At 39.7% G+C, this 13,334-nt stretch overlaps 2 protein-coding genes across 3 annotated transcripts in view; one reads left to right on the top strand and one right to left on the bottom strand.

The window, feature by feature from the left end:
- Positions 1-8,035, top strand: part of FGF14 (fibroblast growth factor 14) — a 633,342-nt gene extending 625,307 nt beyond the window's left edge. Inside the window, exons 4-5 of one of the 2 annotated variants that reach the window (XM_027557925.1) lie at positions 4,206-4,404; positions 5,617-8,035. In XM_027557925.1, the coding sequence (XP_027413726.1) occupies positions 4,206-4,404; positions 5,617-5,753 (336 nt within the window). In that variant the 3' untranslated portion in view covers positions 5,754-8,035. The remainder of the gene's footprint in view (positions 1-4,205; positions 4,405-5,616) is intronic. The other variant, XM_027557926.1, reaches the window with a different exon arrangement.
- A 1,943-nt stretch (positions 8,036-9,978) lies between these two features.
- ITGBL1 (integrin subunit beta like 1) overlaps positions 9,979-13,334 on the bottom strand; it is a 235,631-nt gene continuing 232,275 nt past the window's right edge. The window contains 1 exon segment of the mRNA XM_027557924.1: positions 9,979-12,835. Within this exon segment, the coding sequence (XP_027413725.1) occupies positions 12,744-12,835 (92 nt within the window). The 3' untranslated portion in view covers positions 9,979-12,743.

Here is a 13,334-nt window from a genome sequence, read left to right as displayed (position 1 = left end):
TGGGTCTCCTGCATTACAGGTAGATTCTTTACCCTCTGAGTCACCAGGGAAGCCCTTTGGATGCCTTGGCCTGTCTCAGTAAAATGACAAAGGACATGCCAAATTCTAATCTGTTTGTCCCAGAAGATCCATGTTCAACCAATATTATATTTATTAATCTTTTGAGGATAAGCCAGATTTAGAGCATTCCATTTTATTTTCCTTCAGTTCAGTTCAGTTCAGTTGCTCAGTCGTGTCTGACTCTTTGCAACCCCATGAATTGCAGCACACCAGGCCTCCCTGTCCATCACCAACTCTCTGAGTTCATTCAAACTCATGTCCATCGAGTCGGTGATGCCATCCAGGCATCTCATCCTCTGTCGTCCCCTTTTCCTCCTGCCCCCAATCCCTCCCAGCATCAGAGTCTTTTCCAATGAGTCAACTCTATGCATGACGTGGCCAAAGTACTGGAGTTTCAGCTTTAGCATCATTCCTTCCAAAGAAATCCCAGGGCTGATCTCCTTTAGAATGGAGTGGTTGGATCTCCTTGCAGTCCAAGGGACTCTCAAGAGTCTTCTCCAACACCACAGTTCAAAAGTATCAATTCTTTGTTGCTCAACTTTCTTCACAGTCGAACTCTCACATCCATACATGACCACTGGAAAAACCATAGCCTTGACTAGACAGACCTTTGTGGGCAAAGTAATGTCTCTGCTTTTGAATATGCTATCTAGGTTGGTCATAATTTTCCTTCCAAGGAGTAAGAGTCTTTTAATTTCATGGCTGCAATCACCATCTGCAGTGATTTTGGAGCCCAAAAAAATTAAGTCAGCCACCATTTCCACTCTTTCCCCATCTATTTCCCATGAAGTGATGAGATCAGGTGCCATGATCTTCGTTTTCTGAATGTTGAGCTTTAAGCCAACTTTTTCACTCTCCTCTTTCACTTTCATCAAGAGGCTTTTTAGTTCCTCTTCACTTTCTGCCATAAGAGTGGTGTCATCTGTATATCTGAGGTTATTGATATTTCTCCCAGCCATCTTGATTCTAACTTGTGCTTCTTCCAGCCCAGCGTTTTTAATAATGTACTCTGCATTTAAGTTAAATAAGCAGGGTGACAGTATACAGCCTTGATGTACTCCTTTTCCTATTTGGAATCAGTCTGTTGTTCTATATCCAGTTCTAACTGTTGCTTCCTGACCTGCATATAGGTTTCTCAAGAGGCAGGTCAGATGTTCTGGTATTCCCATCTCTTTCGGAATTTTCCACGGTTTATTGTGATCCACACAGTCAAAGGCTTTGGCATAGTCAATAAAGAAGAAATAGATGTTTTTCTGGAACTCTCTTGCTTTTTCAATGATCCAGAATACTGACGTGGTTTGCCATTCCCTTCTCCAGTGGACCACATACTGTCAGACCTCTCCACCATGACCCACCGTCTTGGGTGGCCCCACAGGGCATGGCTTAGTTTCGTTGAGTTAGACAAGGCTGTGGTCCTAGTGTGATTAGATTGACTAGTTTTCTGTGAGTATAGTTTCATGTGTCTGCCCTCTGATGCCTTCTCGCAACACCTACCATCTTACTTGGGTTTCTCTTACCTTGGACGTGGGGTATCTCTTCACGGCTGCTCTAGCAAAGCGCAGCCGCTGCTCCTTACCTTGGACGAGGGGTATCTCCTCACCGCCGCCCCTCCTGACCTTGAATGTGGAGTAGCTCCTCTTGGCCCTCCTGCTCCCGCACAGCCACTGCTCCTTGGACATGGGGCAGCTCCTCCCGGCCGCCCACCCTGACCTTGGACTGGGGTGGCTGCTCCTGCGCTGTTTATTTTCCTTACCTCACCACAAATGTGTGAACTCGGACCCTTTTATTAGTCTTTCTTCTGTTCAGGGCCTGGAGATTGACTTACCAAGGCTATCATTTATTAGTGAGAGAACTAATAGGATATTTGGAGAAATAAAACTTAGTGGAAGACCAGAACATTTATTCAGATGGTACCTTATTCAAATGAGGGCTACATAAATTCCTTTGGGAGGGGCTAAACCTATCTTTCTGCTATTTTAATCTCATCAAATTAATCACTAGAACTGTCATCTTTGTCATGAGAAGCATCTGCCATTAACAAAACCTGTTCCCCTTGGAAAACAATTTAACTTTCATTGAATTAAAGTTATGGCACACTCTGAATAAATTGTATCCTGCAAGAGACACCACTTGATAATTAACACTCTCATGGGAAATACTTAAAGACCATTTCTACAGGAAACAATGTCATGCCCCTTATTATGGTTAGCATAATTTTAACTCTTAAAGCTTTTATTTTTTTAGATCCTAAATGATGTGTTTTTCTGAATGTGTATAGAAAATAACTTCTTTTTTTAATTTAAATTTATTTATTTTAATTAGAGGGTAATTACTTTACAATATTGTATTGGTTTTGCCATACGTCAACATGAATCCGCCACGAGCGTACATGTGTTCCCAATCCTGAACCCCCCTCCCTAGAAAATAACTTCTTTAAAAGAAAACAAAGTTACCATTTTTCAGCAGTCATAAAAATCTATTAAGGTGAAAAAAAATTTAAGTACGTGATATTTTCAAAAAGATAATGACAATAAAGGTCTATTTTGCATCTGTATTTCATAAATATGGAATAGCACAGTATTGAGCCTATATAAAATAGCCACAAAAGCTAGTTAAGTGACTTCCATGATATGCAACTAGGAAGGTGGAATTTTTAAATTATTTTTCAACGAAGTCTATCAGAAATGCTTTTGTAGGTTAACTTCTAGAAGTATGTAAAACTCATCTATGAATATTTGTAATATTAATAATAACTTTAAAGTAGCAACTGTGTGTTATTCATCAGTTGATGTAGATTATGGTGTTGAAAGTCATGTTAACTCATTGTGCTGTTTCAAAATATGTGGAGTGGAACTTAGGCATAACAGCCATTGATGGTTCTCTTGAAGAGTTCCAGGGGGGCTCCAGACCATGGCTTAGGTTGTGGTTTTCAGCTCCCGTCTCTATGACCAGCTAACATGACCCCTGGCCTCAGCTTCAGGGGCTAGCTTGTGTGCCAACTGATTGTCAGGGGTTTGGTTTGAGGTGTCAGTTTGTCTCTTTGTAGGTAAAACATGTCATCCTGTAATATCAGTGATCCAGTGAACAACTGGAAACTGTTAGATTATCATGTAATAATAATTCTTACAGAAATATTGAAAATAGGTTAGCAAATACCTTCAATATATCTTATAGAGGTTTAGCCAAACAGTTCATTTGGGTTTTTCCATATGATGTTACAGAAAAACCTAAAGTAACCTCTTGACCAACCCAATATTATCATTATTATTATTTAAATTTATTGTGAATACAGGGTGCTGGACTTCCTAGGTGGCACTCGTGGTAAAGAACCCGCCTGAAAATGCAGGAGACAAAGGAGATATTGGTTTGTCCCCTGGGTCTGGAAGACCACCTGGAGGAGGGCGTGGCAACCCACTCCAGTAATCTTGCCTGGAGAATTCCAGGGACAGAGGAGCCTGGCAGGCTACAGTCCGTGGGGCCCTACATAGTTGGACACGATTGAAGCAGCTTAGCACAAAGGCATGCACAGGGTGATACTTTATCGTGCTGTTTCTGGTTATACCCTGCTTGAATTGTATCCTGTTCAACCAAATACTATTGCTCCTGTCTTCTATTTTCTAATTAGAGGACATCCATAATTTTGCCTATATACATACATACATACATACATGAATGTGTGCTAAGTCAGTTCAGTCGTGCCCGACTCTTTGCGACCCTATGGACTATAGCCAACCAGGCTCCTCTGTCCATGGGATTCTCCAGGAAAGAATACCGGAGTGGGTTGCCATTTCCTTCTCCATGGGATCTACCCAACCCAGGGATCGAACCTACGTTTCTTACTTCTCCTGCATTGGCATTGGCAGCAGGTTTTCTACCACTAGCACCACCTGGGAAGCCCCATACATACGTGTATATATATATATATATATATATATATATTTTCCCCCAAAGTAGCAGCTTCTTCTCAACATATTGTATGTTGATAAAAGTTAACACCTGTAGGAAGAGGAACATCTGGTCATCCATGCCCGAGTGCTGCCTGGCCGGCCATCCTAGACGAGTTTTTGCAAGAAGGAAGAGGAAATAAATACAAGGAAGCTCCCACCCCTTCCTCTAACCTTCACTTCTTCCTTTTCTCTCAACAGGAACTTTTTACCCCTGAGTGCAAGTTTAAAGAATCTGTTTTTGAAAACTATTATGTAATCTACTCATCTATGCTGTACAGACAACAGGAATCTGGCAGAGCCTGGTTTTTGGGATTGAATAAAGAAGGGCAAGTTATGAAAGGAAACAGAGTAAAGAAAACCAAACCAGCAGCTCATTTTCTACCCAAGCCATTGGAAGGTGAGTGTTGTGTGTGCAGTATCCTGATCAGATGTATTACATGTTTATCTCCCACATCCATGACTCTGCCATGGCCACAAGGGAACCTCATGGAAGGCTGGAAATGTCTCTTACCTTGCTCTGGGTGGTGGTCCCACAGGTGTCTACTTATATTGTGCATTTAAGATTGGTATACGTTACTGTATATATGTGTATGTGTGTATATATGCATATGGTGGTTCATCCTAATGAAACATAAGGTATCTTCATAAAATATCAGCTTTCGAAACCCTAAAAGCAGGTTGGGCAGCTCTAATTCACGTGTGTTTCTGATGGCAGAAGATTTTAAGTCAGTTCATTTTCCCCAAGCACCAGTCAGTCTGGAAGTTCCTTTCCCAGGATTCCCTAGGATCCTTTTCTAACAAAACCACATGAACTATTGGAATCAGTGATGTCACCAGATACTACTCAATTCCTTGGAGCCTCCTCGGATGTCAGTCCCAGTAATCCTCTTGCCATTCGGCACTTCTGCCTTATAGGATATCAATTACAGATTTTCAGGATTACATTTGAAAATGAGGCATAAAAATATAGAACGTTTCACACTTGCCTTCAGTTATTTAAGGGGGTCTGTGCACGACTGGCGGGAGAGAAAATTCAAACAATGAGCTCCAGAAGGTTCTGGCTTTGCCTGTTGCTTTGTATGGCTTCGAAGCTGACATAGTGTTATCATGTTGCTTTTTAATCACTTGAGAGTTTGAATTTAATGACCTAAAGACCTAGACTGGAGAAGATGAGTGGGAATGAGTGTCCTTGTGTTGACAGCATGTAGTGGGAGGAGGGTCTGGCTTTTTCTCGCTGAACAAAGAGAATTGGATTAAATGCTTGCCATTCTCATATACTTCCTGTGGCCTCTGTGTGTGTGTGTGTGTGTGTGTGTGTGTGTGTGTGTGTGTGTGTGTGTGTCTATAGCCCCCATTTAAACCTTCTCTCCTCGACAAAAATCCAGGCACACCGACGTGCACGGTTTGGAGACACAAAACCGGAAAATGGAAAAGGAAGTCATACTTTCTGTTCAGGGGCTGGTTTTTACTGCTTTTAAAACAGGAATTCCCTCTAGATGGGGTTACTCGACTTCCGGGAAAAAAGACTGGGCCTCCAGCGGAGGTCTGTGCGTGAGCCTAACCAGGTAACGTCTCCTTTTCTGCCCTCCTCCCCTGTCCCCACCACTAGTTGCCATGTACCGAGAACCATCTTTGCATGACGTCGGAGAAACGGTCCCGAAGGCCGGGGTGACGCCGAGTAAAAGCACGAGCGCGTCGGCCATCATGAATGGAGGCAAACCAGTCAACAAAAGTAAGACGACATAGCCAGACCCTCACGGGTGTTGTGACTGACTCGCCCCCGAGCGCCGTTGAGCCATTTATCCCGGCCAGACCCTCCCGCTTCCTCCGGGGGCCCAGGAGCCGCTGGGGGTAGGCTGCTCCCCGCTGGCCCGAACTCCTTGGTTGCAAGTGGATAAATCTCAACGCGTCGCACCCCCCCACAAGAAGAAGACACCTGGACAACCAGCTCAACTCAGACCATGGAATGCCCTACCAGATATGGAATGCCTTTTTAATATCTTTTCTGTGACTGTGACACTTCATGTGAATGACCTTCACGAGTCCACTCGACACCTTGCCTGCTGACAGCTACCCATATTCCTTTTTGAGTCCCGTTTCGGCGAAATCCATGTGTTTCAGTTCGAGTTTTGTAGCACACAGATACTCTTGAGTAAATTTCTAGTTAGATGCTGTAAACCTGTGCTATTCTGGAGTTCTCTTCTTCCCATTTATTTTTCCCAGGGCTGCTGGCTCTACTGTCTGTGACCTTTTGTAGGGATGGTGTTCCTCCCAATCTTAACTGTCGTGGTTGGCTTAGTTGGGAAGCGATCAGGGAAACGGAAAGCCTTCTAAACCTATTATGACAAATTGCATCTATAAAGATTAGGACTGTGATCTCCGGCTCACACTACTGATGAAACACACATATACCCCCCGTCCAGTAGCAGATACTGTGCTCCCGAGGCCCACGCGGCTGGGCTGAGAAACGGGGTCAAACGCGGTCATGGGAAGCGCTCTATGATCTGGGTTTGACATCCCCCTTAGTTTCTTTGTGTGTGTGTGTGTGTGTGTTTTATACATATCACAAGCTTACTGGTAATGGTAACATTTGCCTTGCCCAGCGAGCAAGACCCACTGGTTTTTGAGAAAGTGGGTCAGAAGAACTCTGTAGGCCTTGTAGGCCTGATTAAGGTTCATTTTTCATCTATGAATCCTCATTATTTGGGAAAAAAGGAAAAAAAATCAATGATTAACAACCTACAAGAATTGCGCTACCTAAATCCATTTCAGATAGAGAACCCTTTCTGTTTTTAATGAACCAGACTTAACACCATCCCCGATCTGGGCTGCGTTCCACTCATACTCGGCAGAGCATGGGCAAGGCGGCTGTTGTGTTCTTTCCTGCAGCAGCAATGCAAATGTTAGTTATAAATTAGACTTTAATATTTTTGGTGTTTAATGACAAGTTTTTAAACCGGACACATTAGGGGAAAAAAAAGTATTTTTTTTAGCTCAGCATGCTGAGTCAGGTACTGTGTATTTCACCGGTCCATACCTCTGACTCAGCTTCTGGGGTCCGTGTGGCCCTGTAGCTGAGTTAGAGGTGCCTTGCCATGATCTCAGAATGCAGTCTGTTGAATTATTCTAGATTAAAAATAAAGGCAAACCAACACGTTCAAATATCAGGTTTTCAGTCCATCCAATATATATATATATATGTATTTTTTTTTTCCTTGCTTTTGTTTGATTTTGCTTTCTTAACTTCCTTTGGGATTTCCAACTGCTGAATTCTGAGCTTAGGGAAGACAGCAACTGAGAAAGTCCAGGAATAGTTGACTCCACAGTGAAGAAACCATGCAAAATGTTCACCATTGGCTCTAAAGTGTTTCAAAATGTTTGATACTAAACTGTTTGGAAATATATTTGTTAACTGTATATACTTAATAAATTTCAATGTTTTTCTCCTCTGAACAGTTAATTGAGACCAAACTAAACCTCATTTATAGAAAGCTATATGTGGGATCCATGTACTGGCCTCTTGTTATTTTCTATGTGGAAGGATGACCCAGTCGCCATTTTCTCCCATCCGCACTGTATTTACTGGGGAATTATTTTGTCACTGCTTTCCTAAGTCTCCATGACAGCCTTTGCCCAGCCTTTAAAAATTTTGGCCTGCTTAGCTGATTAAAGATTTACTATCAATTTAACTGTTTATGCTTATTTCATTTTCATATTGAATTCCTCTTTAATAAATAAAAAGTTAGCATAACATCTGAGTAGATTTATTGTTGATAATGCTAAAGTACAAATACAACATAATGATTCTTTTGACCTCTCTTGATTTCTTATTACACCGTTTCAAAGCCTATTATTTTTAATAGGCTAAGTTAAAATACATTAGATGAATTACATTAATCAATTTTTAGGGAAGACATATAATCCATAGTATGTGACAAACTGAATAACAACTTGAAATTCCAATTAGATGGACTGACCCTACCATGTGCATGTGTGCACAGGTGCACACACACACACACACACACACACATCAAAAAACCCCACCTATATGTTTTTGGTAATTAGCCCTACTTGCTGGTTTCTTTTTCTCTCCTGCAAGCTTGTTTATTGGTTAAAATTATGACAAGATTTATTTTTGTAAATGAATGAGATTTCAGTAAATGTGTACCTCTGTTTTGTTTTTTACATGAGTTACCTATAAGGGCATTTTTCCCTATGAATGGATGTCAAATACTTTCTTCTAATATATGTTTAGACGTACTGCAGAGGGCTCCTTGTTAGTTGTGATTTAGTTAGATCACTTCCTCTGTGTCTGGTCTGACCTGTTGCATGGAACGAGGACAGCACTGATGAACTGCATGTTGTAGGACCTGTGTTTCAAGAGCCATTGGTGTGTATTGCTCATCTACATACAAAGAGTTTGTCTGCATTGTACAGTTTCTGTGTTTAATATCATTTGTTGTATTCATAAATACAACACATTGAATAAAATATTTATATGAAGGCATATTCCAGAACATTGAACAACTTTATGTAACAAAATGGCATTGGATCACCCACAGATATAGAGAAATGTCATGTAAATAAGTTTAGTAAACTCAGTCTCCCCCTTTACCATGCCAAAGAAGATTTTAGCTCTTTGATGATACCTCTTTTGCTATTTTTTCCAGGATAAGTCTCCACCATTTTTCCCCCCTCAAAAACTAAGTTTGCCGTTTTAAGTGCAATCTGTCACCATTGATGTTCTGTACAGTAAATCTGATGGAATTCATTTGTATTTGGAGACCACCATGTGATCTGTACCTGCATGTGTGTATGTTGATTTTATCGAGTCTTTCCAGTATCACATGCCTTTTGCATTCGTGTCTGGTGTGGAAGGGTTATGTCTGCTCATCTGTTATGGGAGCTGTTGCTTCACTCATTCCTCAACAATGCTCTGGAATGTTTATTGTTTTCATATTTCAAGTGATATCATTTTATTTTCTTATGTTTGCTAAAATATTTTGCTACAACTTAACCTGAAAAAATTATAGAAGAGAGGCAAATGGTCCAACCTATATAAAGAGTACAATGGAATTGAGCATCATTCCATTACAAATCTTGGAGAATTTAGAGGTTCTTGCTCTAAATGTTCCTTTGCCCTGAGTGTTTTCGGTTAAGGACTGGCTTCAAAAGTGCCATGATGAACCCACAAGACTCCTGCCACGGTCCATCTAATTATTTGCCTCTTGGAGTGCAAGAGGAGTTTCTTTATCATATCTGGCCAGTTGCTTAATGAATGCTTAAAGCACTAAAACCGTCAGCTGTTTTCAGGATGACCAATACTAGATTTGGCTCTTTTTTAAAATACAAGAAAAAAATACATTTCGACTTAAAAGATAAACATGTACCACTTCATTTAAAGTTATCTCCCTAATATTAGAGGGAGTATGAACATTTTAGAAGGAGACTATATCCAGGGATAGCTGTTGAGCTAAGCAGACATCTCAGACTCCAGATGTGAACTGTGTTACTCTGGAGTAAAATACACTTTTTAGAGTAGCTTTGTTTGCTTACAAAGTGGCCTGTTGACTCAATACTGAGTGGGGTTTCAACATCTTTGATAGTGAGTCTGCAAAGGTTGAGTTATGTCTTGTTTTTGTTTTCTCTTGGTTTTCTCTCTCATTTGGTCTAATCCCCATGTTGTGTTTGCATTTGAGGTGGTGGAGGCCATTCCTTCCAATGCATGGTGAGAATCCAGATTGGCTCAGAGTCCAGGGTGATTCTCCTAGGTCTCAGGATGTTTGTAGACTCTTATTCAAAAGTCCTTTATGGAGGAACTCCTCAGTGATGGTTTGCCAAGCAAACTGGGTTGGTGCTAACACCATTGGCAAACATGTATCCTTCCCAATTGACGTATTTCCACTATAACTACTGACCAACTTGAATAAGCCAATGAAATTTCCCTCCAACTGTTATAAGTTTATTCTTGCCCTGCCATTTTTTTTTTTTTTTTTTTGAAGAGGGAGTTTCTATCTAAGCAATGGAATCAAAAATCAAAATACAAAATCACATCTAAGAAGGGTAGAAATTTATGTCTTGTACGTAACTATGTTTATTTTTCTCCAACTTAAACATGTAAGTTAAATCACTTCTTCATAGATCTATTGATGTCTGCATTGCTAGATACCCAAAATCATACATAAACACACACAAGAACTGTTGCAGCAGACAGAAAGTGGTAAAATGAAAATATTTTTGTTTTAGAAGAAAAATATTCATTAGCGTGTAGGTACCATGTGACTTAATGCCATAATTTCCTTTTGGTTCAATAATTCTGAGCTAAATGAACCCCAGAATAGAGCTGAATTATATTTTCAGCTTTGTCAAAAAATTTGGACCAATCACATTTTGAACTTTATAATACACTAATATCTCCATATTTTAACTTTTTCTTAAAAAAAATGAATGCCAAGGACATTTTTGTTAAATGAAAATAAAAGAACAGCACTTTCGTTGTAGGTGCTGTTAATGAAAAGGGGTAAGAGATGTAGAGAATGATAAGAAAAAGAAGACACATCGAGGGTTATGCGACAAGAGAGGAAGCTAAGAGCAGTTTCAGTAGAGCAGAGGCTGGCAAACTCCTGCTTGGGTACAAGCCAAATCCATCTCCCAATGTTTCTTACAGTCCAGGAGCTCAGAATGATTTGTTTTTTCAGCTTTAAAATATTAAATGAAAACAAACAAGAATTTGTAACAGAGATGTATGTGACCCACAAAGTCTAAACTATTTACCATCTGGTCCTTTATAGAAACCAAAGTTCTACAAGAAAGGAACCTGAAGGTCTTTTGTGCAAATTATGATGGCTGGATAAGGTAATGAAGTTCAGTGTCTGTGCAGCATCACATAAGGCATCAGAACTGCAACTGAACAATAACAGCTTTGTTTGAGGGTTAAAGTGTTTAGATAGAGAAGAGGAAAGAGTATAATTTGTATTGTTTCTTCACAGCTCCTATTTCCCTCATTTACAAAAACTGATATATTGATTGATAACTTGAGACTAGAGATACAATCACATGGTTGCACTCCTTAATCTCAGGATAGAAATGACAATTTTATAAATCTCTTAAAGTACGAGAACACTATTAGTACTATCAAAATCAGCATCAGTTAAATTTTATCTTAAATAATTTTCAATATTAAAATTTTCAGTAACTCAGCAGATGCATATTTTCCTTATTTTTGGTGATGTGACTTAGAAAAGTCCAAGCCACAACTCTAGAATATTTACATCATCAAGGAAAATTTCCAAGTAAAACTTTTCATCTTAATATGGAAATGATTTTGTTACATTATTCTAGGATTTTACAAGATAGAAATCACCTTTAGAAAAAAAAAAGTGGGGTTTTTATTAGCTCTAAATAATTAAGGGTTGCCTAACTAATGTGTATAAGTAGATTTAACTGTAAATATGTAAGGGAAGTCTGAATTATTGTACATTTTCATAATTCAATGTGAATTTCATACAGAGCAGAATTTCACCATTAAGAAAATAAACATTTTGTTCTTATTATTGACTGAATACTTGTAATTTCTATTTCAGGCATTTCTGGATTTTTTTTTTAAACCCTCTGAGCTTTTGAGACTTTTAATCTTAATATAATTTCTTGATTTCTTTGCATGAGCCTACTTTTCCAATAAGTAATGTATCCTTACAAATGGTTTTTAAGGGAGGTGAATGTATATTTCAGGCCCATCATACATCTAACTATATGCTGTCTTTTTAAAAGGCAAGTTACCATGGAGTAGTTTAAACAGTAAAAAATCAGAATTCTTATACATGTAACCCCTGCCCAATATTAAAAAATGTTCTAGAAATAGAAAATAGATACCCCTGAATAAAAATTCATTTGGGGGAGTTAATCCTCAGTAGGTAAATATATACTGACACAGAATATAAGCAAGTTATGTCACTATTTATTTAAAATGTTGAATTGTACATTTTTCATAATATCTTCCTTCATTTTAAGAGAGTCTGTTTTTGTGTGAGTCTAAAGGGGGATAAGACAAATGACTTTAATGGCTAAAATGACCAGGTTTATTTCTTTTTTTCAAAAGCACTGATGATGTAGTTTCTGCCCCTTGTCCTATGGGTGTCTGGATTCCCTATGTCTCCATGGAAATGATGAGTGATATGGAATCCTGGCAAAATATGGTCAATGGATTTATGTGAGGCTGTATTTTTTCCTTAGACACAAATATGGTCTTTCTTGTATAGGGTTGTACATTTCTAACAACCATGTAATTCAATGTTTCTCAGCTCAGGCACCCTTGACATGTGAAGTCAGGTCATTCTTTGCTGTGGGGGCTGTCCTGTGCCCCAGAGGACGCTCACAGCATCCCTGGTGCCCACCCACTGGGTATCCACCCCTAACATACCTTCCACGCCACCCAGGGTGACCATCAAAATTACCTGAAAACATTATTGTCAAGCGTTTTCTGGGTGGTAAAGTTTGCCCTTGTTGAGAACCACTGATGTAAATGAAGGTAGGAAAAGTTTTTTCTGATGCTATTTTCATCAGAATTTGCTTAACTCATTTTTAATGGGTACCCAGATTTCATTCAGGCATTCAGAAAGAGAAAAACATACAATAGTCTTGTTCGACCTGTTGTAGTGGTGATTATACATGGTTTCCTCTGCATTTATACGTTCTGAGGGCCGAGAAGAAAGAACCCGGTTCCCTGCCACGTAATCGTTAAGGGTATTCCGTGCCGAGCCAGATTTCACAGGCATTTCCATTCCATCCGTCCCAGCATTCACAGTTTCCACAGCTACAGATCCCATTCCCTGCAGCAGAGTACACAGGGCAGTCATCATCATGATAGAAAGGCACCACATTATAAAATATGTCATTCCAAACTGTAGCTGTTCATCAGCAAGACCATTTCATTCATCCTCTGCAAATTTTCTGATTCTATTCTGTAACCATCTTATCTCATTTAGCAGCTATGGGAAATCTAATTTTTCACACAATTAATGGCAGCTGCTTGATGCCACCCTGTGCGTAGCATCTAAGAGTGACCATCCTGTGTCACTCCAGGTGGCTTCCAAGTCATAATTTCGTTTTCCTGTAGACAGCAAGTTATGTCTGACTTATGAATAAATGTGGAAAACTACCAAGTCCCTTGACATAGAATGAGGTAAGCTGAGGAATCAGAAGAGGAGCCTTGTTTCATAGGGGTGGACTGAAAGTGAAGGTCTAGCTTAATGACATGGAAGCTTTCATCTTTTACCTGCCACTGGAAGTAAGGAGAGCAGATATATATGTCTCTTTTCCCTGTAGCTT

This window comes from Bos indicus x Bos taurus, chromosome 12 (assembly GCF_003369695.1).
Source record: "Bos indicus x Bos taurus breed Angus x Brahman F1 hybrid chromosome 12, Bos_hybrid_MaternalHap_v2.0, whole genome shotgun sequence".
NCBI classification, from domain to species: Eukaryota; Metazoa; Chordata; class Mammalia; order Artiodactyla; family Bovidae; genus Bos; species Bos indicus x Bos taurus.
Note: the sequence above shows the minus strand (reverse complement) of the source record. Positions and strands in the feature narration are given on the sequence as shown.